At 36.4% G+C, this 26,654-nt stretch overlaps 1 protein-coding gene across 2 annotated transcripts; it reads right to left on the bottom strand.

Annotated features, from left to right (window-relative positions):
* Window positions 1-990: 990 nt before the first annotated feature.
* Window positions 991-23,468, bottom strand: LOC149831297 (glutamine-dependent NAD(+) synthetase-like). 2 transcript variants are annotated; one of them, XM_090013802.1, is made up of 13 exons: window positions 23,100-23,468; window positions 21,270-21,575; window positions 20,138-20,361; window positions 19,853-19,956; window positions 16,634-16,768; window positions 15,201-15,369; window positions 14,480-14,615; window positions 8,556-8,694; window positions 6,917-7,093; window positions 6,588-6,755; window positions 2,143-2,238; window positions 1,668-1,796; window positions 991-1,340 (listed from the first exon to the last, which is right to left on the bottom strand). In XM_090013802.1, exons 1-13 carry the CDS (start codon window positions 23,291-23,293, stop codon window positions 1,116-1,118), a joined length of 2,202 nt encoding a protein of 733 aa, XP_089869928.1. In that variant the 5' UTR covers window positions 23,294-23,468; the 3' UTR covers window positions 991-1,115. The 2 variants fall into 2 exon arrangements, with proteins under 2 accessions (XP_089869928.1, XP_089869929.1); XM_090013803.1 differs by lacking the exon at window positions 16,634-16,768 and having other exon boundaries at window positions 23,100-23,467.
* Between the last annotated feature and the right edge of the window lie 3,186 nt (window positions 23,469-26,654).

Here is a 26,654-nt window from a genome sequence, read left to right as displayed (position 1 = left end):
AAATTGGGATGGTGAAAAGCTCATACCATATCCAGTTTTTTTACACATAATCAGATTCATATATCCATCAAATCTGGATATTTGTCAAATTAGGTAGGAAAAAAAATCAAAACCATATCCGCATTCAATTATAATTGAATATCAATTTAGCTTACCAAATCCTACTAAACAGAGTTGGATTAAAATTCAATCCATTGACATCTCTAAGCAGCACACTAGAAGTATTCAATCAGATTGCGCCTGATCATCCCTCATTTCAAAAAGAGAAAAGGAAAATTGGCATTTAATGATCAATCGAGAAAATGACAACAATAGCTCTTGTTCACACTCTGTCTGACTGTCAAATATCAAACATAAGCGACAAACAGTAGATTGGGCCAAAGGTCGTTTATCATCCAGCAAAAATACGGCATCATCATTAACTAAGATTGAAAAAATAGAAGCGTATATCATGCAATTTCACTGAAAGAAAAGCAATAAATTTGCTATCTTTCGTTACCTCGAGACACCTTGACCAAACTGTGAGTCGGTGGCAAATTTAGGCAATAAAAAAGCAAAAGCCACACAAAGACAACATTTACCAAAGAAAACAGTAACTAAATAAATGATATTGGCTTTTCCAGGGCTGGACTCCGACTAGAGACCTAAAATCTAGGATAATCTTAGAACTCAAGCGCATGTTCACAATCTCATTTCTATCAAGATGCCCTTCAACCATCTGATGCTGTATTTGCTAAGATTAACTTGCATCCATCTATCTTTAAATATACCAGCCAAACAAGTGCCTTAGCCACCACTATCCTTGGCATAAGGTTGTCATATCAGCTCCAACCAAAGTCCAAAGAGAAGGCTGAGAGAGAGAGAGAGAGAGAGAGAGAGAGAGAGAGAGAGAGAGAGAGAGAGAGAGAGAGAGAGAGAGAGAGAGAAGAAAAGAATAATCTATGCGTGGGAAAATATTCAGACACCAAAATCTTTTGAGAAAGAAACAGAGAAAGACCAAATGCAACTACCATGATATGAATTAGAAAGATAAGGGTCAACAACATGTTGCATGAATTACATCTTATTACCCCCATAAAAGCAGAGATATCAAAATACCTACCAAACTATTAAAATTACAAGCCAGTCCTCGGGTTTCCAGCGTCAGCTGCTGCAACCCCCATTCCAGTTGCATGGACCATGGAAACTTCCAAGTCTGTTGGCTCCTTAGGTTTTACCACAGGGATGCTGCCAGCTGCACCTTTCTGTACAAGTTCATCAATCTTGCGGAACTGATAAGGCCACCTTGTATTGTATAAAAACTGGCGAAGATCAAATCTATTGTCTTCTGGTGAATAACTCTGCAGGAAACAATGTTGTCTTTCTTAATTTTCCATGATTAGTGAAAGCCTTACTTAAAAATTCAAGAATAGAAAAAATAGGCAAATGTTTGAGCACAACCTGAAAAAATTTAAGTCGAATGAAATAAACAAAATGAAACCATATGGAGTTAAAGACATTGGAGGGTTGAAGGAAAAAAAAGAATAAGAATTTCTATTCCAAAAGATATTAGTTTCCACATTTTAAAAATAAGTCAAGTCTCTTATATCTAAGCTGAATATACTTCATAGAATGCAAGCATAGACAATTGAATAATTAGTCAGTCAAGATCTACATCATGAAAATACCTCAGCATGATATGATGGCGTTAGGACAGTCATCTTATGCCGATTCATTGAGTAGTACTTAAAGAAGTGCTTGACCTTTGCCGCAACCTCAGAAGGAGTAAGCCTACCATGCCACGTGTGAACAAGGTTCTAAAACATAAAAAATAAAGCTATAAATAACAGACATTAACCAAATTATAATGCTATGAACACCTTTCCATCAGGTACAGATCCACTGCAATGGATACCACACCAAGTTAGTCCACAGGAGTACTTGATCCCTTGATGTTTGCTACAGTTGATCGATTCCATGTCATAAATGCATGTGTGTGCTTACATGTGCACACATAATAAGAAAAAACAATAAGATAATTTCATCTCTCAAACAATCTGAGTATAATAAGTAAAAATAATATTATTTAACTATGTCATCATAAGAAGGGTTGTTGCACAACCTAGATAATAAACTGTGATAACCTGAGTTTATGAGAGTAACCTGAAACATTGAGACAGGGCCACATCGGAAAATCTTTCTAAGCCGTCCATAGAATGATAACTCCTCATATGTCATGCCCATATCCACTTCATCTAACTGTGCCACAAAGGCAGAACGTTAGACCATGAACTCACATTTTTTATTCAATCTTACTTATTGTCGAATTAGTTTTTTAAATAGAAAAAGCAAATTATTTCATTTCCATCAACTATCATGTTATCATGTCTTTGTATTTGTTGCGATCTGCATTGACAAGTTTAATGTAAATCCATCTACTAATTATGGGATCAGCTGATCCTTGATCTGCAACAATACAAATGTCATTCTAGTTGAAAACCATTTGAACAAACAGATGATAAAATAAAAACTATCCTGCATACAAAAAGTGTTTCCCTCTACCACAAAACAATATCATTGGATGTTCACAGGGCAATATAGATAAAGTTTGATACCAGTGGGGCCAATATGAGGCATATTGATAGCTTGCAAACCCATGCTTTTGAAATTCATTTGCAAGTAACTGATCTGCGGCTTGCACAGGTCAACAAATGAACCAGATAGGTCAATGTGTCCATGCAGTTAGATTAATCGCCTGTCTGAGTCAAGGCATCACTCAAGTTTATGTTCAGTCCAGGTTTGATCACATAAAGGGCATACAATATTGAACACAAGCATGGGCACATTTGATTGAAAATAAATTCCTCAGGCATGTGTGAAAAAATCAGACAAACAACTAAATAGTTGCTAAAACAGAAATCTGATGTATGCATCTTATAGGTACCATAAGTAGTGCAGGAATGTGTGAGAGCTTGCACTTTCCTCAGGCTATCTGGCTCTTCAGTTGCTACTTTCTCTTTTGTAAGCCCTCCATTTGAGGGCATTAATGCAGTTAGACTGTCACCTTCATCTGCAATTGAGTTTTGTCTGATGAAGATTTACTTCCAGCTCTTTGAGGACGAACATGAGAAAGCAATCACTAGAGACATATCTTTTTTTCTTATGCACATTATTGTAATTACAGATCTTAAGGAATTTTAATAAATTTTACTTCATATCTTTCATTGTTAACATAGTAAAAAATGAAATATATGAGTTTTTCATCAGTGGAAACTAATGAATAGTGAGGCCCACCATACTGCATCTTCATCCTTTTCTCTCACATTTTTACTTTGAGATGGCATCACTGGGGCTTGTATCATTTTAAGCTGCACATTGTAGGCATTCAAACTTACTTTATGTGAATGTATCACTCACCTAACATTCTAAGTAATGTACGGGCTGAGATTCTTACTAGTTTGGAAGTAAATAGAAGGGAATGGGCATGACTTGATGCACAGCCACCACAAGATGTTGCCCAGTTATCACAAGATTGTTAAATATGTGTATATGTTATTGTTCACATATATATAGTACATATATATATATATATATATATGTGTGTGTGTGTGTGTTTCTTCTCTTGTAATAAGTAATACCCACTAGGGTTTCTTTTGCAATTCTGCATGTGTAATAGGTCCTGCCCATTAGGGGCAGATTTGATATTTTTTATTTCTTTTATTTTTCCTTTTTTGTCTTTCCTTTTTTATGTAAGGGCATTATGGTCTTTAGGCCATATACCTGTTGGGGCTCCCCAACAGCTATATTTCTAGCTGTTGGGGCCTCCACAACAGCTATAATGGGCCCCCTTTAGTCCCTCTTTAGCCTAAAAGGACATCTTGTCCCCTTTGTGGGAATGCTTCTCTTGAGCATTTGTTAATATAATAAAATTATATGTTTTATGTCTTTGTGTTATGCCCATTAGTGGCTTGTGAGTTCTTGAGTGTTTGTTCTAGCCCTTAGTGGCTTATGTGCACCATCCCATAGTGGATTTGTGTGTGCACCTCTCTTTCTATTTCATTACAAAGATGTCATCCCTGATGGAGAACACTGAATACAACAAACAACAACAACAACAACTATGCCTTCATCCCAAAACAATTGGGGTCGGCGATATGAACCAACAAAGAAAATCATTCTGGGTCTTCCACATGAATCCTTCTCCTCCGATCATTTCTATCCAATGCCATGTTCTCGGTGAGGTTCAAAGCATTCATATCCTTTCTTATCATCTCCATCCAAGTCTTCTTAGGCCTACCTTGACCTCTTTTAACTAATATATTTTTCCATTTCACCATCCTTCTAATTGGAGCATCATTAGGCCTTCGCCGAATATGTCCAAGCCACCGTAAACGATTCTCTCTCATCTTATTTTCAATGGGTGCAACGCCTACCTTCTTACGCATCTCTTCGTTCTGAATCTTATCTTTTATTGTATTTCCACACATCCATCTAAGCATACGCATCTCAGCTACACTCATTTTTTGAATATGATGTCTTTTGGCAGCCCAACATTCCCTACCATATAGTAAAGCGGGCCTAATAGTCGTCCTATAAAACTTTCCCTTCAACCGCAATGGCATTCTACGATCGCACAACACTCCAGTTGCACTTTTTCATTTCATCCACCCAACCTTTATCCTATGATTTACATCTCCATCAATTTCTCCATACTTTTGAATGATAGATCCCAAATATTTGAAACAATCATCCACCGGTATTCGATGAATATTTGATGAAAATGACTGATGTATTTTATAATTTTATTATACAAGTTTATGTAATGAACTTTCATAACATTTATGTTTATGTAATGAAATTTACTTGATGTTAATGGCTTAATGCACATCTATGTTTAATTGATCTTAATGCTTAATTTTTTTTCCTATTGCATTTTTTTCTATTTTTCCTGATTTTTTAGTGTTTTTCTGTTTTTTTGTAATTTTGTAAATGTGTTTTTTCCTATATCTTATGATACAATATGATATAGTACGATATGCCTGTCTTCCTTTCTGATACAGATTCCAAAACACTTTTTTCAACATTGGCATGCTGGAATTTTATTAGGCATCGTATTCTAAAGAACAGTGGAGACGTTTCATTTGGATTAAGGATCAGATACCTCATGAATCTTGGTTTGTTTATATCTTTATATAGCAGTTGCTAATAGGCTTCCAATTCTTGATAGACTTCAGAGAAGAGGTATATTTACGGCAAATGGATGCTACTTGTGTACAAGCTCGGAAGAAAATCATGATCATCTGCTTTTAAGTATAATGTGGCTGTTAAAATCCATGGAAGGATGCTGTTAACAAGTTTGGAGTCAAGCGGGTTCTCAACTCAAATATTGGTTGCCAAATCAAGTGGTGGTTTTCCAAGAAATTCCAAGCTAGCTGGATGACTGGGAATCTTGCAAAGCTGTCTTCAATACTGTAATTTGGATATTATGATTTATTTGGAATAAAGTCGTGCATGATGACACAGGTTGGGAGATTGATAGCATTGAGGAAAATTTGGTTTTCCTATAAGGAAATTATATTGAAAATCAAGTGGCCATTGAACTAACTCCGGTTAAAATCTGGTTAAATGGACAACCAGTTATTGATCAATACATTGCTCCACCGTACGATTGTACTCGTTTGCAGTTAGCTGGTTGGGCGATGTCTTCTGGTAAAAGATTTGCTTTTGCAGTTCAGACACAGCAGTAGGTTCTATTCAAGGGTTTATGTTCAATTTCATTTTGACTGAAATAAAGTTTTTTCTTACGTTCCAAATCAAATCCAATCTACTAAGTTGCAGATTATTTCCAATTAGGAAATTGATGGCGTTTTAAAGACAGTTGGAAGGGCAAATGGAATAATTCATCTAGTATTTTGTCATGCCTATCCAAAATTTTGGATGTTTCTGTCTTTGTTAAGGGACCAGATTTGTTGATTTTTTATTTATTCTCTGTAGATATTGTGGTGGGGAATTTTATGTATTGGAAAAATAAGCCACCTGATCATCAGGCTGCTAGTGACTCTTTCCTCATGGATACTGTGTAAATGCCTTTTCAATGAACGGAAATTTTGGGGTAACCCCACAGCATTATTCATCAAAAAGGAAATGGGTAGGTGTGTATTATGCAGCTGTCAGAAGGTGTACTGTAGGTGTATACATGATTTGATACACAGAAGAGGATAGCTCAATACAAACACAAAACACAATCAAAATAACAAGTCTTTTTTCCTCGCTGACTGAGATCTTCAAAAGTATGTTTGAGTAAAATTCAAAATTATAAGCACAAGCATAATTAAGAAAAACTTCAGTCATTTAACAATAATGTCCACACACAACGCTTCCCTTAACACTTGTATGACACTTCAAACATGATAACAAAAACATTAATAAGGAATGGCTTGAGGAAAAGGTCCCCTCCCCCAGTTCATGAAATATGAAACCACAAATAATTAATCATGTCAGAAGTTTTATACGCTTTCCGAATAATGCATTACCCTTTCGTACTTAAGTGAAATGCCATGGGGAAATAGTAATAGTAACAATATCTTATAACCAGTCAAGAGAAAGACCTGGGAATAATTGGAACGGATAGGTTCCAACTCTGCAGTTGGAGGAGCTGCTTCGACTTCTGCCAAAGATGTATATCCAAGATTAACAGAAGCCCAGCGAAGGAATGCACGGAGATCCACTTTACTAATACTCCCAATTGGATTAATATCAGCCGAGCTACAATCATACTGCACCAGGAAATGAAAAATATCACACAAAAAACTCAATGACAGGAACAATGGAGACTCAATAAAGGAAAAAGAACGATGGAGACTTAATAAAGAAAAATACAACTGCCCCATCAAATGCATATTAGGGATGTATAACAAATGGTAGTAGAAATTCACACCTTGGTTAGGTACCCTCGCAATGCTTCATCAACATTTGAACTCCCAAGCACAAGATAAAAGCCAGATTTGTTATGAACCCAAGGCATGAGAGACGCTAGCATAAAAGATACGACCATTCTTACTCGAGCTTGAATATTTTGCAGTGCCAGGTTCTCCGTGTTTGAGCCACCATCAACCTTTAAAGAAGGCTTATGTTAATGTTGTGACCCAACTAGACTAGAAACAACACATTAAATGAAACACATTAATGTGCACACATGCAGAAAAGGAAAACAGACATGGACATGAAAGAAGTAAAGAATGTTATGGCCTGATAAGGGGTTGATTGACCCATGAAATACTCTAGCAACCACTAAAATCCATGTAGTCAAGAAAGAGCTCCAGCTTACCACTGGTTTAAGGCCGGGTATGGACTTGAATTGGACAGGGAAGAATAGAATAGTTTTGTAAGCAGTCTTTGGTTCTAGCTTCATAGCTGTCGCTGTTCTTGTATTTGGTTGTCCTACTTCCTTACTTTCTTAAGACAAGAGAGTGATACCTCATCATTTTTGGTAATGGTGTAATTCTTCCATCTTATTAATATACAATTTTCTTTCTTTAAAAAAAAAACAGAAGACATGAGTTAGTTTATGGTCCAAATATCCTCTCTGTTGGCTTCTCCGTGTTCAATTATGACAACCCCATAGACACAGATGTCATCGATATGTTCAAAACACCATGGTCTTATATAATAGAAAAACAATTTATCATGATCTTTTCAAAATACCACCAATTTAAATATATTGCTTCATGATATTAACACGGTTTATCATGGTGTTTTCACAAGTTGTTTTTCAAACTTTTATACACCTAAAAATGATATTTTGAAAACTTTTCTAAAAATTAAGTTATTTTTCTTACACTGGATTGTTTATTATTATCATTTTTAAATGGAAAAAACTTCCTGAGCATTTCCCAAGATTTATAAGGAAATCCTAAATATCTTGAGAAACTGCCTCATTAAGATGTAACCAACACATTGATACTGGTGACTGGATGCGTACAGTAAGGAAAACACAGGGTGTTCTAGTTCTAGAGAAGCTGTTGTGAACAGGACCATAGTTTTGCAAGTTCAGGTCCTTTAGGCATGTCCTTAGTTCATTGAAACATGACATTACTAAAATTGGATTCAAATGGTACCAAAACTTGACTTGGGTCAAAAAATCGCTGACAAAAGGCAGTCTTTAGCACAGGTTGAAGTTGAAATTTATTCGTCTGGATGATGTTGAAGAAAGTAGGGAGTACACGTATAGGCAAGGTATCCAAGGCAACCATGTCATATAAATGGACATATACCATTTTGCCAAGTTTCTGAACTGTTTCAAAGAGAGACTTCAAGAACCATCTTTTTAACAAACATCTCTTTTTTAGCTTATTCTAGCTCACATCAGTATCATTTTTAATAAAGAGAAGAAAATAAAAAGGAAATTGGAATCTCCTGTCAAATGATAGACTCAGTCAACAAATTACAGCACTCATCAACAAGCGCTCACCATAAGCCCATAAAGGTAAGACAGAATGAACTTTTCATGTAAAGAGGACACCCCAAAAACTAAAAAGAAAAAAGAACTCAAAAATATAAAATATTCAGATTAGTACCTTATAACAGGGCCTCCTCCCAGAAAGTGTGTGAAACAAGGAGATCAATGCGGATATAACCATGTCAATCTTCATATCAATATGATATGAGCCAATTTCATCAGAGAGGACCTTTGCTCGCAGCCTAGTAGCCTCAGAACTGCATAGATGAAACAACTAAGTCTCAGAGGGCTCTTGTCTCATCCAAATCACAAGATAAACACTGGAGATCATGAGAAAAAAATTTCATGATCCACCTTAATTAGGAAGCTAGCCATTTGGAAAGCAGAGACACAGCACATGGAGAGAGAAAGAGATTTCCATCTGTTACATCCATGGTAACCTTGAAAAAAAAGAAGCGATACATTTGAAATGACCTCTTATTGGAAAATTATCACTCACAAAAAGGTAAGACATGCAGCCATATGCACAGTAGTATGCAATTAAGACATGCAGCCATATGACCATCAGTATCAGTATGTCATCTATAACTATTGTAAATCAAATTAGATGAACTTGCTCAACTTGTAGTTACTATCTAGATATTATCTCTTAAAGAGTTAGTTATGTTTCAATAAAAGCAGATCGCTTAATTCATTGTATGAAAAAATATTTATTGATAAATCATGCATCTTATGTGCATTTCATCGATAATATCTCTCTCTCTCTCTCTCTATATATATATATATATATATATTAAGATTGTTGTTTGGTCCTTTGTGCTTAAACCCATTATAGGTTGTGTAAATGAATCCTAATGGGTTGTGATTTATGAGATTGTTCTCATTCATTATTATGTTCAATAAATATGCTTTAATTGCATGTTATATATATGTGTGTGTTTAATATTGATTATCTTGTTCACATTGTTGTATGCATGAATTTAATTAACTCCTCATTTCTTGAAGGATCTTTTGAATTGTTATATTTTATATGCATGTTGTCGTGTTTGCTTAGTATAGTTGATGATTTGTTATTTCATTTGAAGTGCTTTTCTAAAACTTTGAGATATTATTTATGCATGATTGTTTATCTCTTCTTGATAATTTATGTCTTTTAGTGATCAAATTCTCTTATGATTAATATTTATGTTTTCTTGAAAAATATGCTGATTTTTGGTATATGATTGTCTAAAATTTGATTTCATAAAAATTTATCTTTGAGGTATGCTCCTCTCATCATTCTTAATGATTGTCTAATGTTTCTAAAATCTTAAAATTATTGTTGTTTTGTTTTTATCTTTCTTAATGATTGTCTAATGTTTCTAAAATCTTAAAATTATTGCTGCTTTGTTTGAAAATTCTACTTGAGTATTATTCTTGTTCAAAATATATACTTGTTTTGAAACTTTATAACTATTTGGTTAAGATATCTTCTTTTGTGTAGTTGGAACCTTTGTTTTGTTCTCTCTGCAGCTTCTTAAAGATGATATGGGTTGAGAAAGAAATTTCATTTTTGATGCATCATGAAGATGAAGATAGTCGATGCAGGCATTTGGTGAAGATTATCATTGAAGACTTGGATCCTTCCTATTGATTCCTTTTGTATTTTCAAACTTCCGGTATATCACATCGTAAGTTTGAGGGGGAGTATTAAGTTGTATATATATATATATAGTTTCATATTGTACATATATATTTCTAATGATGTAATAGGTAATACCCTCTAGGGGTATTTTTGTCTTTTTTAATAGGTTGTGCCGATTAGGGGCACATCAATCCTTTTTCTTTTCTTGTATTTTTTTTGTTTTTGTTATTTTCTATGTCACATAGGTGTGGGTGCGGATACGGGTGAGGCGATGCAACACTTTAAAAAAACTTGGGTGCGAGGGTGCGGGGAGGGTATATATATAAATATAATTTTTAACAGTTTTAAGTTAAAACTATGTGCATGTTTGTGCATTTATGTATATATATAAAACTAGACTTGATTAGGTTTAATTGAACCTACTTTTGGATAAAAATGGACCTCAATGTGGTTGACTTCACCTGACATAAAGGAAGTCGTGCCCAAGTGTCACACCTACATGGTTGTGGGTGCAGTGCCCTGTTAGAAGAGTTCATGTTATAATGATGACAAGTAATTTTACCCTTGTGTCCTCCTTTGTATCCTCCCCCATTATGTCCTTCATTGAATTTTCTTTCAAAGTGAGGTGATTTATAAGTTTTTACAAAATTTCCGGGTCTTGATACGGTAAGAACCTCGTCATTAGACTTGTGCATTCTAAGTCTTGTTTCTTCTTGACAAATTTGAATAAGAGCCTCACTTATAGAAGAAGTCGAAGTCCTATGAAACAAGGAAGACCTAACTTGCTCAAATTCTGATCGGAGACCATATATAAAAGAGAAAAGGTTTTCTCTTTCAAGTTGTAATTTTCTCATCTCAATAGCCAAATCTTCTCATTTTGCTTCTAACATAACTAGTTCATCCCAAATGAATGTTTGGTATTATGTACCATAAAGGTCTCTTACACTTTTATCTCTTTGTTTGGTATTATGCACATTGCCTTGAAGATAATATAACCTAGACATATCTTTTTGAATGAATGTGCTCTTTAAGAAGATCCATGCATCACATGTCCTTTTAAATTTGATGATGTTAGTGGTGATCTTGAACTCCATGGTATTCATGAACCATGAAAGTATTTGAGCATTGCTAGCTTCTCGATCCTCCAACTTGTTTTGGTATTCTTGCAAAGCTTTCTCTTTTTGTCCTTCGGATAGAGCTTTGACTTGATCTCCTTTTCTTCTTGTTAATTTAAGTTGAGGTTTATTAGTAGCTCTACTAACAAACCCCCAAAGCTATTTACCTTTGATTGATTTTTCATTACGATAGCCCATATAAAATAGTTGCTTTCGTTAAGCTTGTAGGGGGTGATGGAGGCGAAATCTCTTTCTCCCATAACGAAGAAGGTTTGCGTTTGAAGACTAAAGATTGAAGATCACCACCACAAAGAGAGCAATCCCAAGATAATTTTCAACACTTCAAGAGCCATAAGCTCTGATACCATGTAATGAAACAAGATGTGCACAATCAGAATGCCAACAAAGGGCAAAACAAGTGCACAAATACAATATGATCTCTAATGGACCGATAACAATCTCATAAAAGAGATATACAAAAACACAAATTCCATGATAACACAATGGCACAACTTCCACACAAGCACAATGTAAAAAAACTAATTTTTATATAACGGCCAATAAGCTTAGAAAAGCTTGTATTACATAGAGTGGTATAGAGCCTCACGTATAATGAAAAGGAGGCAGTCCAACAGTCATATTGACTGACATACAAAAAACAGAAAATAAAAAAACAAAAAAGTCTCTACAGTCCCTATTGGACTGTACTATATTATATGTCATTAAATGACCAAAATACCCCTGATATATGTATATTGTATAAATATACGTATATCAGTTATGTATAAAAATATATACACTATATTTTAACAATGGAGACTTTCCATTTAGGTTCAAGGAGTGCCAACTTATCCCATAGAGAGGACAAAGTAGGGGTGGGCAACGGGTCGGGCCGCCTGATGGGCCAAGCCAACCCGGCCGACCATGGGTCGGGTTTAGGCCAAGATTTTAGGCCCGGACCAAAACTCGACCTGCTATATGCGTGGGCTGGGCCTGGGCCGGCCAACGGGCAACTGAGCAGGCATGATGGGCTTGAGTTATTTATTATTTTTTTAATAATATAAAAATTAACTATTTTCATAGTACCTTGGTAACTACTATTTACCTAATTAGTTATATTAATTTTATGAAAACTAGAAAGATAATTAATTGGATACATGGAAAGTTGAAAACTTATTAATTATTACTATTTACAAATGGATTTGGGTCGGGTCGGGCTGGACCCAACCCGCTTCACATTGGCCCATTGGGCCGGGCCATGGGTTGCTCTTCAAACCCGAGCCCATTAAGAATCGATCAATCTTTGTTCTGGGCCACACTTAAAGCCCGGTGGGCCAAGCTCTAAATGGGCCCAGGTCAGGCCAGGCTGGCTCGATGCCCACCCCTAGGACAAGGCACTAAAATAGTCCTAAACATTCATGACCTTTTGTTTAGTACTTCTAATCTTCAATTGCAAGAAATATTGTCTTGGTCCTTTTGGGGTTTTGGGTATACATACCCTTCATAAAGAACCATGCCTCATTTGCCTTTCTAAACTTGGCAATGTTAGCACAAGTCTTAATATCCACATTATTCATGAACCATGCTAAGATTTTAGCATGGTTGTTTTCTCAATCTTCTATCTTCATTTGATGTTCATAAATAGCTTTGGTTCGATCTTCTCTTTCAAGAGCCTTTTCTATGCCTCCTTCAAGTTTTGTGAGCTTCAGTAGAGGCTCGGGAGTAGTGCCCATCACGTACTCCTAAAGTTTTTCCTCTTTGAGGTGGTTCTCCATTACAACTGACCACATCATATAGTTAGTTCTATTGAGCTTAAAGGAGAGTTCACTCTTTGCTTCATGCTCCATGACGAGGATGATTGATCACCATGTTCCGAGGTCAAAGTACCCAAGAAGCTCTTATACTGAAACAAGCAGAAATGCAAAATACAATATGCTTAAGCACAAATACAAGTCCACTAAGGGACAACACAAATGCAAAGCCAATACAAAAGCACAAAAGTGCATACAAAGGCTTCAAAGAGCCAAACAAGAGACCAATATAAAAAAATATATTTATTCACTTAACAAATGCTTAGAAAAGCATTAAGATTACAAGGGGAAGTCCCCTATATATAAGCACAAAAGAGAGACAAAGGGGGCAGCCCAACTAGTCGTTGGGCTAGCCCCCAACGACTAGTTTGGCTGCTCCAACAATCATATGTATTACAAAATATAAAAAACAAAAAACAACAACAACAACTACGCCTTCATCCCAAAACAATTGGGGTCAGCGATATGAACCAAAAAAGAAATTCATTTTGAGTCTTCCACATGAATCCTTTTCCTCCAATCATTTATATCCAATGCCATGTCCTCGGTGAGGTTCAAAGCATTCATATCCTTTCCTATCATCTCCATCCAAGTCTTCCTAGGCCTACCCCGACCTCTTTTAACTAATATATTTTCCCATTTCTCCAACCTTCTAACTGGAGCATCATTAGGCCTTCGCCGAATATGTCCAAACCACCGTAAACGATTCTCTCGCATCTTATTTTCAATGGGTGCAATACCTACCTTCTTACGTATCTCCTCGTTCTGAATCTTATCTTTTATTGTATTTCCACACATCCATCTAAGCATCCGCATCTCAGCTACACTCATTTTTTGAATATGATGTCTCTTGGCAGCCCAACATTCCGTACCATATAGTAAAGCGGGTCTAATAGTTGTCCTAAAAAACAAAAAACAAAAGTACAAAACAGCCCTACTAGGATGACCCTATTACAAAAGGGAAAATACCAAAATGTCCCTATATATATATACACACACATGAATATAGGGGAATGAAAACCTCCCCAATGGAAAATTTTTGGTATTTTTTTTCAAAATTCTGACCGTACAAATGTGTTCAGCATGATTGATTTACTATAAATCAACACTTGGATCATGAATTTTAGATAGAAAAAATGGTATTCGGAGCCTCAAAAGTTTATGAAAATTGTACGCCATTGATTTTGAAACTTATAAAAACCTATCCATGCATCAGAATCAAATGCTCCAAGAACTGATTCCGATAAAAACAAGCATATAGATCACATTTGCACGGCCAGAATTTTGAAAAAAACACCAAAAATCCAATAAAACGTCCATTGGGGAGGTTTGGGAGGGTTTTCCATTGGGGAGGTTTTCATTTCTCCATGAATATATATAACTATATTTTTATACAGATCTAACACATATCACATTACCAAACATTTTAGAAGATGACATAAAATCATGATATCACTATTTTCAGTGTATTGCTAAAAAGTGCTAATCTTACCTGTTTTCTGTTCCCATGTAGACGGTATAAAAAATGCGCCTACTGAACTCTTTACTGTCATGAGGGAGCTCGCCATTATGGTATTGACCGACACGTATAGCATCAGCTTTAACTTGTTCATCTCCGTCCGCAATTGCTGCATGCATATGCAGTCATTGAGCTATAAGAGATATGGATAATAAATGTTTGCCAGCTGAGAAAGGTAACTATGGATTGCTCCCAACGAAAATTTTAACTATGAAAAACAGTAGGATAGAGTGTCATTGTAGAAGTGGCTAAAACTGACACAAGAAAGAATTAATGTCATAAAAAAAAGGAAAATAGAATGATTACCACATTTTCTGACTTGGGGAACCATCTCCCACTCCCGTTTTAACCTAGGTTGGGATTCACTTTCAAAGTTGGTACACAAGCCCTCAAAGCAATTCAACCAAAGAATTGAACATCTCATTTTTTTTTATCTTAGCCAGTTTCTAGGATATTCACATTTAGTGAGGGATTTGTTCTAAATGTAAAAATTGGTCTCACTAGATTCTACTAGCACATTGCAAAAGTACCCACCCCCTTAATAAGTTTTAAGTTGTGTTGCATAAGCCAATGCACTAATCCAAGAGAACGTGTCCCCTTGCTATATAATGCATGACGAAGTCTGGATATAAAGATAACAATGGTGAATGGTCTAGATAAACATGAGGATGTTAAATGCAAATATTCAGTGTACCTTTCATGATCAGCTGGCACATACATCCAACAATAGCTGCTACAGAAGAACTATCTGCTCCGCCTGAAAGTGGAAGCAAATATCCAGAAGCTCCACTCCTTCTCAAGTAGTCCCACAGCCAACAGCTAGGCCCTAAAGCTATCTCCTCCTCTGGCAAGTGGTACTTGACCTGCAAGGTCATAAAACTTTAGAACTTCGGATAGAAATGCAGAAAAAAGGCAACTTGCTGATAATTCTACACACAAGTTAGCCTTTGCTGGCAAAAAAAGAATTTTCAAAAAAATAAAATAGAATAAACAGAAAGGAGGTGTAGTCATTGCTGCAGTAAGGTTTGTTAACTATTTCCATGCACCTGGTTAGCATATTAAACAAACTTACCATAGAATTGACAAGTACTATCTTTTTCTTCTTTTTACTATCTTTGGGGTGTTTCTTTCATGCCCTTTGCTATGAAAGAGGCCCTTTTTCATAGAAAAGGAAGCCTCTTTCCCTAGAGGGGTAAAACAAACATCTTCGTAGGGTCTACATAATGAATGCAAAAAAACATCTTTCCTATCAAAGCCAGTTCACGCTTCCTCTCATGCTAAAGCACTTTCCCTCCTGGGTTTCCCTCTCAAGAGAAAATGGTTTCGCTTGGGTGGGGATGCAACAAACGCCCCCTTCAAGTTCACAAATTTCCATAAGGTAGCATAATGGATTCCTTATATAGTAACTTTTCCTTTCAAAATAAAAAGTTGAGACAGCTTTTAAATTATTCAGTCTGACAATTATCATTAGAGATCTTGAACAATCATATCATCACTATGTCACAGGGGGCTAGCAGGGTGCCGCACCCGCGTCGACACGAGCACCGGGTGCGGTCAACACACCCAGGGTCATTTTGGTCCAATTTTCGGACTTAAAAAAATTGCCAAGAAATTTTTTTTGTCCTATATGTCACAGGGATTCTCCAACTAGGTGCCGCACCTGCACCCAATGCGGTCAACCTGACCCTGTGTGCAGTCAACGCACCCAGGGTCATTTATGTCCAACTTTATATATATATATATATATATATATATATATATATATATATATATATATATATATATATATAATTTTCTATATTTTTGCCGCACCCCCGCACCCATGTGACATAGTATCATCATGAAGCAAAAGAGAGAACAATGGTATATAGCAGAGAAGCAGAGATGGCAAGAAAGAATCTGGGCACGACTTTAGTGTAACCATACTTTCCTATTTTAATGAATGCATGCCTAAACAAGTTTTCATTCAGAGCTTGGTTTGGAACCAAGCATAGGTTGCCAGCACATCTATCCATATACATAAACTAGGCTTGGTTTATTACTCTTTACTATATCTATAAATGTAAAATTAACCTAGAGAAGTGCATTCATAAGTGAAAAGCTATTTGTGACCAAGAAATAGCTCACCTCAATTGGCAGCGAAGGAAATTCTTGGAAATTGAAAGTTTGGCAGAGTTTATAATGAACTGCCACAGAAGGAACCTTAGGCTTGTAACTTGCTTGATCTCGCAAACTACTGATTGCTCCTCGATAGCTAACTACCTGATTATTAAGACAGATCAAGAAATGAGTTGTTAGACTGTCGAGAAAATATTAAGGATAATAAATAACAGAACAATCACAGAAGGAAATCCATGCCAAAATGTTTTGGCCTGGAATATACACATGAATATCACATGTACTAACCAAGGTTTCTACTAAACCAAGGCAACATTTTGGATTGCATCCCTTAAAGAATTATAAGCATAGAATAAAGTTTTTTCAGATGGAGAGTTACAGGTGCAAATTAGTAAACTTCCCTTCAAGTTTTGGTGGGCATGCACCCACAAATTCACTTCTTCAATTAATAAAGTAATGATGAACTAAACCCATTTATAAGTTATTCTGGATGGACCATCGACAAATCAACAGAACAAACTAGAAACTCGGACATCATGACTGGATCATTTCATTATTTGATCATCAATTTCTGACACCCGCAAAAACATCCACACAATAGGGAAGAATCCAACACTCCTTCCTATGTAGTTGCTCCACATGGTGCCTTTTAAAACTCAATGGACAAAATCCTTAAATGCTGACATCTGGACCATGGAGGGATCATGCTGCAATGGAGTACTGGGTCAAAGGTCAGAACAAGTATCATTTTGAAGTTTGTGTCTGTGGATTGAGGGATTTAAGGGACGTAATCTTGCATTAGTGGAACCAGCCATCTGAAGGCAAATAGGTGGGATTTAGACTGATGGTTAAGTTCAGATTTCTCAAAAGTAAGATGAAAGGATGATTGAAGGAGCATAGAGAATATAGTTTTCGCCTCATGAACACTTAAAAAGTGAAGCTCTGGGAATTTCAACTACAAAGGCGCAACGATGATGGATTGACAGAAATGCGGGGGTTGCATTCTCACATCAGTGACCTGATTTCACAAACTCAATGGCGTATCCATGAAGAAATCTGTTGGAGACAAAGATGACATGAAGAAATCTGTTGGAAATATTTTTAAAGGTTCCAATGCTTTTGATTTTCAAATTAGTTCCATCGGCGATAGAAACAATATGAACTATAAAAGGGTTTAGTGCATTCAGATAAGAGAGATTCTAGAGGAGGCACCGAAATCAAGTATCGAAAACGTATCGGGAGGAGAGGATGTGGAGACGGTGACACTAAAAGTAAGTTGAAGATGTCTTAAGGAATTGTTGAAGTGCTTCCGTTAATTGGTTGATGGTATCCTTAAGGTCTCCTCCTTTCTTGTTTGCTTCTTCACCATTTTTGGATGATTCTTTAACAGTTGCCACCTTCTTCTTAAGCTTGAGACATTCTGGTTTGATATGTCCTGGTTCATTACAAAATGGCATATTATTCTCCTCACTCTACCATTGTTATTCCTCCCAAAATGAAGTCTATATGTTTTGACATAGTTGTTGGGTCTTGACACGACAAGGACTTCCTCACTTCCTTTGTTCATGCCAAGTCAAGTTTCAGCTTGGTATACCTCGACAAGGGCCTCGTTAAGTGAGATAGTAGTAATCCTATGCAAAATTGAGGACCTAATTTGCTCAAACTTGGGTCTCAACCTGAATAAGAACATAAAGAGTTGTTCCTTTTCCAATTACTTTCGCCTCATTTCAATGCACGTGCCTTCCCATTTAGGCTCAAGCAAGGCCAACTCATCTCAAAGAGGAGAGAGAGTTTCATAGTAATCTCTCACACTCTTATCTCCTTGTTTTATAGTTTGAACCTTCTCTTGAAGGAAATATTGTCGTGCCAAGTCTTTTTGCATGAACATGTTTTTTAGAAAGATCCATGCATCACAAGCTTTTTTAAACTTCACAATGTTGGTGGCTATCTTAAATTTCATGCTATTTAGGAACCAAGATAGGATTTGAGCGTTCTCGACTTCCTAATCCTCCACCTTAATATGATGTTTTTTAAGAATTTTTTCTCTTTCTTCATCATCAAGGGCTTTGATTTGATCTCCATCTTTTTTGGTGAGTATGAGATGTGGCTCACATGTAGTGACACTTTCGTACCCCTATAGTTTTTTGCCTTTAAGATGGTTCTCCATAGCAGCGGCCCACATTAGGTAATTTGAGTCATTTAGCTTGAATGTGACCACCGTCATGAGTTCTTTTTTGCCTATCTTTGGAGAGAAGAAATGAACTATCACGAACAAGTGTGGTGGAGAGAAATGAAGTATCACGAACAAATGCTTGAGGAAGATCCCTTCTTTGCCACAACCACGAACTTTGGAGAAGTATCACGCGATCCCAAGAGCCTATGGCTCTGATACCATGTAATGAAAGAAAGAGAAATACAAAAAGAGCCACCAAGGGCATACAAGAGTCAAAAGAGAGTGCTCAAACACAAGTCCACAAAGGGACAATACGCAAGCTAATCAATAGCAAATATAAAAGTTCACAATAGCAAATACAAGAACACACACTTAAAAATAATATGATCATTATTATGAGAAAATGCTTAAGAAAAAGCATTAATACAAGAGGGGATTTAACCCCCTTTATATAGGCTATACAAGACTCAAAAGAGTAGTTGGGATGCTCCCAACAGCTATAATTATAGCAGTTGGGGAGGTCCCAACACTCCCAACGACTATATTGGATAAAGTCCAATATACCCTCATGCAAGAGGGAAAAGACAGAATAAAAAATAAAATGAAAAAATATACACAAAGACAAAACTGCCCCTAATAGGCAGTACCTATTACATACATGTAAAAAGACTAAAATGTCCCTACATGGGCAAAACCTATTACAATGAGAAACAGTCAAATATATATATATATATATATATATATAAGTGAATTTATATCAATACATCTTAACAGGCCTACCTTTTCTATTGTTCGAACAATTAGAGGACTGAGACTGGGTGATACCTCGCCATCTACCCCTTAAGATTGATTATATTCTGATCTTTAATTAACAGATATATTCCTTTCTTCTTAAAAAAAAAAATTTGCTTCCAGTGCCTTGAACTGGGAACAACTCGAAATACGATAAAAAAAAAAAGGCTTCAAGGGAAGGAACAACACACATATTTTTCACTATGAACAGAAGAAAGTGAAAAGAGCAACAGCAATAATATAAATGAGAGAGGAAAGCTCACAGCATCCAAATCAACTTGTGCAAATAAAACCTCTACATCCTTAAGTGAAAACTGGGAACCTTGGGCAACAACATCTCCATTCACAGCAACACAAGAACATCCATCTGCCTCAGGGAAACACCAAAATCATCATATTGAAGAATGCATACGAGCCTGAATGCTCAGGGTAAGTGTAAAGATTATAGAAAATGGAGACATTCAGCATTGAACACAATTCACAGAATGCAACAAATGCCAACACACAAATCTAGAAAAGCAAAAAGGAAAAAAGAATAAATGTCAAACCATAGTAAAGCCGGCCACCATCACACCCTTTATGATTGCTATATATATAAACACCGCCACATACAAATGTAGCATTCTTGATCCGGTCCATTCGGATGTTTAGCTTTCTCAATTGGTGATGACTACCACTTGCATTAACAAAGACTTCAACACCATTCAACGCAAGCTCAATTCGGGGTGCATCTGGAGTAAAAAGTTCCTCACATGTTTCAGCAGCAACCACTCTGATGAGAAAAGACAAATCAGAATGACTTACTAGTGTGGAAGTTAAGGACTCATGCTTGTCAAAAGCAAGAATATACACAGTTCTTTGCTTCAAAAACTCAAAATAATTAACTCACTGGATATATTCACGCCTTTTGACATATGTATATTTCATCATTCATTGCTTATGGCAATGTACAGAAAAAATCCTAAAAAGAAGACTGAGTCTACTGAGAGGACTGTGACCTTCATGAATCAGCCAAATCAATTAAGGCTCTCTTTGGGAGCTGGCGTTGGAGGGGAGATAAGAGAGCTGATGGGAGTGGAGAGGAAAATGGATGATGAGAGTTGAGTTGTCAACTACATCTTTTTTAGGATGTAGTTGAAATGGGGATATGGGAGACCATCTCCACCCTCCTCTTCACTCCCATCTCACAAATCTGGGTTACCAAAAAAAATGGGGGAATAGAGGATACAATGAATCCCTATTTCCCTCCCATCTCCATCTCAAATATGGCATCCAAACAGAGCATAAAGGCAAAAACCATTACATGTGAAACATTATTGAGTTGCAAAGTTGAAATCTAAAACTTCCGGCCATTGTATGAAATAATCTAAAAAAGTGGATGTGTGACTCTGCAGGAGATTCTCTGTATAACCAATGCCATGAGACAAACAGTGATTGCTTCAGATAGGGGGTTGCTAAGTTTGCCAGATGCAAAAATTTAAAATGAAAAATTGACATGGTGGCCCTTGTCAATGTTGCAGATTTTTGTACTAAGTAGAAGCAGGAAGCAAACTACAACAAAACCAAACTTTACCGGAACTAATCATACATGCGATACAGAAATACATTAACAAGCAGATTAAAAAGCATACAGATTTCTCTGTGTCTGAAAGTTTAAAGTGCTGAAGACAAGAGGCTTACGTGTCTGAGAATGTCAGATACCCATAACCAAAGGGAACTGTTTTTTGTGAAGTAATCTCATAGACATTGTGCGGGAGTTGAAAATCAATCAACTGGCCTCTATGCTTCCATGCTGAAAACCATCTTGGTTCCCTGTAATTTCCATCACCAGCAAGGCACATCTTTGGTCGAATCAAAAGGATCTTCCGGTCTAAACAGAATATTTGGCAGTTGTAAAGGGTGCTTCCTTCTCTAACTGGCATGCCGATACTACATAAAATGCCTTCCGTCCATTCTCCTGACAGAAGATCTGCCAAACAATCCCACCTACATTCATCATCAGTTCACTTTTTATAAACGAAAACACCAAAAATAATATCTAACTTAATAAGAAAGATTGCAATCCAGAAGCAACATTATGAAATTGGAAATGGCAACGAACAAAGACCAAAGTTCTTTAGCCTAATACTGAATTGTTACTGTGGATAGTGAATGACAAAACGCAAATGCGCATGCAGTTCATCTAATATAAGCAAGTAAAAACAAATGTCAATTAACTTTATGTGAAATTAAAAGAATTTAGGTTCAGATCATGAATTAGTCCCAAAAGGATTACATGAATTCCTTCACACATAAGCAGAAACTTCAAAAAAGAACAAAACCGTGTAAAATCCAACTGAAATTCTGAAATTCTACTCCATTTAACATATGAATTTAATTTCTTTAACAAACGAAATTAAACCCCTAGCATGCATAAATCAAATTAAAAAGAAAAAATAACTGGAAAAGAAAATTGTCTTTTTTCAAATTATCAATTCCAAATGAACGTGATAATAAATTTGTATCAGTTGCCCGATTTCAAAAAAATAAATCAAGCAGTAATAGAAAGTTCAGCAAACCAAACAAAATTAAGGAATCCTACTTTGTCTGAAGACATCTTTTCAACCCTTTTCTAGAGCTATTTCCTAACTTGAAAAAAGAAATAACGAAAGGAATCTAAAGAGAGAAAAAGTAAACCCAACATGGAAAAACAAAAAGAGCAGAACATAAAGCTCAACGATCACAAAGAACAGAAAAGGAAAGGAAGGAACTTATACTTTGTAAAAACAACGTATTCAACGATTTCCAAACCATACCGATTATGTAACATGCAAAAATCCACAAACCAATCCGAAATTAAAAGAGGCTCCCGATTCGAGCACAGATAGCAAAAGTTTACATCCTCAATCCGAATTGATTCAAAGATAGAACAGAAGCACCGGAATGGACAACTGCAAACCTCATCAAACTAAACCGAAATTACAAAAATCCTCCTTCGACGTGAATCAGCAAATTGAGTCCTCGACCAAACTAAACCAATTCACTACAACATAAAAACCACAAACAATTCCCAACAAATCGAAAAGGAAAAAAAATCATCTCATGCAACAAAAACAAAGAACTTCCATTCCTTCCAAGACGAAACTCACTCTAAGAAAACACACACCGACGATTCTAAACGAAGAACGAACGATCGATTAGAAGACAAATCGAACTGCAAAAAACTCACTCTAAGAAAACACACACCGACGATTCTAAACGAAGAAGAACGAACGATCGATTAGAAGACAAATCGAACTGCAAAAGAATTGAATCCACCTGACAAAGGGCTAAAGAATCGAATTCGTCAAAAAAAAAAGAGAAAGTAAAAAACAAAAGGAAATGAACTCGCAATCGAAGAATTTACTTCTTCATGCCACAACAAAAAGAAACAAAGCGAACTTCGGATCAGGATTCTAAGACGGCTTCCGATGAACTAAAAGTCGACTAATTAAGTGAAAAAAAAGGAAAATCACAGAGGGTGAATTTTACGCGTGGGCGTGGGTATCAGGCTCCAAGAAATGATCCTCGCAACCGTAGCCGGTGATCTCGAGCTCGGGGCCGACCCTGACCCTCGCACCCATCTCCTTCGCCCTAGCGATCGACTCCTTCACGTTTCGCAGGTTCAGGTCGAAGTCCATCGCCCACTGGTTCAGGCTGCACGTCGCTACCTTCAGGAGCCTCATCCTTCCTTACTCACTCCAAACACAGAACCCTCACAGACAGAGAAGAAGAAGAAGAATTTAGGATATCGCCGCCTTCGTCTTCTTCGGATTTTTATTGGGCGGGAATTAAGCAGAAAGTTCCAAAAGAAGCAGAAAGTGGCGTAACGGAAATGCGGCCAGAAATGCGAGAGGAGCAAGAGGGTTAAAAACAGAAGTTGATTTATTAACGCGTTAATACATGGACGTCAATGAACCGGAATTTATTCTTTGACGAACCCATATTTTAAAAATTACAAAAGTGCCACTTCTTTTTATATAATCACTTAAAAGTGCCACTTACATGTCATCTTTATAATATGCTCAATAACTAAATACTTACCATTTTATTAGGTAACGATCAAATTGTAATAAAACTCTCTTTCTCTATTAGTCCCATATTAAAAACAAAAGAACAAGTAGTGACCATTTAGTTAAGGAACTATTCAAATGGGAAAACATGTTTTATATATATATATATATATATATAACTGAAATATGTAAATCAGAATAATATGTAAACTGATATGCACCGATATTTTCATTAAGTTCTTTTTTATTTTCTTCTAAAATTTCACCTCACGGATGTAGTCTAGATGCTTGGTTTTATAGAATCAAACTCTTAGATCATCCGATTAAGATATATAAGAAGAATCTTTCAAGACTTCAAAATCAAGGGAGATTAGATTTTTTATAAATATTAAAACATGCAAAAATCACATTTTTTTATTCGATTTCAATGATCCAATAGTCAATTCCAAGCAAATGGACCACGCAGAATGCATCTGCAAGGTTAGATTTACAAAAAAAGAAAACTGATGAAAATCTCGGTTTATACTAGTTTACATATTTTGTTGGTTTACATAATTCAGTTTATATATATATATATATATATTATCTTTTTTAGAAAAAAATGCATCAGACACAAGCTAGAGGCCTGCATAAAACTTGATTCATTTGCACCTGGTTAGCTTTGGGAACCCAATTGGCTCTCAGAACTTGACCCAACAGGGTACGTTCCACTCACTTCCTTATTGTCACACTCACTTTCTAGATTTTTTTATATTAGGAAATAATAGCATTTCTATAACAAACTTGCTGCTTTCACCCGCACTTCATATTGCTTTCTAAGTGTTTCCTTTTCATTTTTCATGCATAATGGCTTCACAATTGTACCACGCTTCGCGCTTCATTCTCGCTTCCCCTTCACACATCTTCTCGTATCCATTTATGGTTGATAAATAAAAAAACAATAGGCAAGCACGTATCCCTTTCTATATCCTCACATGTTGCAGACCGGATGCTGTCTATCATATGGACCTTTGGTAAATCTTCAGTGGCTTGTTCCTACAATTTGTTTTTTTTTTTTTTTAATTCTTTATTGTCATGTGCTAGTCAACTTGCATGAGTTGGTGGGATTATGGATATGTATTCTTTTTTTCCTTTTTCTCGGTTAAGTTGGTGGTGAAGGTATCTTCTCATAAATTGTGATTTTTTTTAACAAAATAAAAAAATTTATTAAAATCATGCATCTGCAAGTAAGACTCTTAAATGAGTCGAATGGAACAGGTTTGGGCTTGGCTTTTTTACCAGAGAAAGCTCATGAGTCGGCTAGTGTTCTTGTTTAGCTGAGCCGAGCTCCGCTTGTCCTTGAATGAGGCAAGCCAAATATGAGCGGCTTCATATAAAAAAAAATCCATGTTATTTATTTATAGAATATATATATATATATATATATATATATATATATTGCATACTTCTCTTTATATATTACATTAAAAATATATATCACATAAAAAAAATATATTTTTAATCTACATAAGCTCACTTGAGTGAAGCCGAGCCAAACGCCTTGTGTTCGGGCTCTACTCCTTTAAGTGGCTTCACTTGCCAGCTGTATGAGCCGGTCACGAACAAGCTCATGACGAGTCAAGTCGCCAGATGTTCGGTTCATTTACCAGACCTATCTGCAACTAAGGGCTGGTAAACAAGCCTAACTAACCAAAGAGGGCATGTTCGGGCTCGGCTCATTTACTAGTGGGTTGAGCTTGTGGCTTAGCTTGTATTCTTGTTTAGCCGAGCCGAGCTCATGATCTGGTTCGTGTAAAAACATTTCATGTTATTTATACAAAGTATATACATTTGTATATATTATACTTGAAAATATATATAATTTTCTATAAATTACACTTAATAACCCACATTTTATGTGTATATTTTTCATTCATCTTTCTTTTTTATATATATTTTATTCACAACAGAAAACATATAAAGTTTGTGACAGAAACAACAAAGAAATAATTGCAATAAAGCAATTCTGTTAAAGCTGATCCACTCAATGTTTTTGGATGCAATTCTATAGTAAATCCTTTATTCGGTTGGACCTGGGTCTGGCTTATGCAATTCTAGGTGAGGTCCGGCCTGTTGATATTCCTACTAAACGCTGTGTCAATGTTCGGATGAACACAACCATAGCAGCGTCGTGAAATGAATCGAGGCATCTCATTTCACTACTATCACATTCCCTCACAGGAACCACCAACTCTCTCATGCACTCGGCAACTCTACAAAAACCCAACTGCCTTTTGATCTACAGACACCGCCTCACCCTGAGCATCTCATCTCTCTACCATTTTGACACCCAACACCACCAAACGCCAATTTCCAAGCATCGGTTGTTTCCTTCAACTCCCTGATTACCAAACACGGGAAAAATGGCGATCTCGTTGATGCAAAGGTAGTCTTTGACAGCATGCCCTTCAGAAACGTCGTCTCCTGGACGGCATTGCTCACAGCTTATGCTGAGAATGATGAGATCGAGAATGCACGCAAAGTGTTCGATGGAATGCCTCATAGAAACTTGGTCTCCTGGAATGCTATGATCTCTGGTTGCGTATGTAATGGAAGGCTGGAGGATGCGTATGTGCTCTTTCGATCTATGCTGGAAAGGAATGCGGTTTCCTGGACTGCTATGATCACTGGGTTTGCTCACAAATGGTATGTTGGCTGAAGCTAAGAATCTGTTCGACCGGATGCCTGGAGAGAAGAATTTGATAGCTTCGAATGCAATGCTTACTGGATATGTGAAGAATGGCAAGATGGATAGTGCACGTTGATTTTTCGATCGGATGGACCGAAGAGATGTGGTCTCCTGGAGGGCTATGGTCGATGGGTACTCCCGAACAGGCTCAATTATGGAAGCTTGGCATCTGTTTGATAGAATGACTGAGAGAAATGTGGTTTCTTGGACGGCAATGATTGGTGGTTATTCACAGAATGGTATGTGGGATGAAGCGTTCAGTATGTTTTTGACTATTTGAAGGCAGGGTGTGATGATCAATTCAAC

The sequence above is a fragment of the Nuphar pumila genome, chromosome 7 (assembly GCF_984573655.1).
Source record: "Nuphar pumila chromosome 7, dmNupPumi1.hap1.1, whole genome shotgun sequence".
Classification (NCBI taxonomy): Eukaryota; Viridiplantae; Streptophyta; class Magnoliopsida; order Nymphaeales; family Nymphaeaceae; genus Nuphar; species Nuphar pumila.
This window is presented reverse-complemented; position numbering and strand designations above follow the sequence as displayed.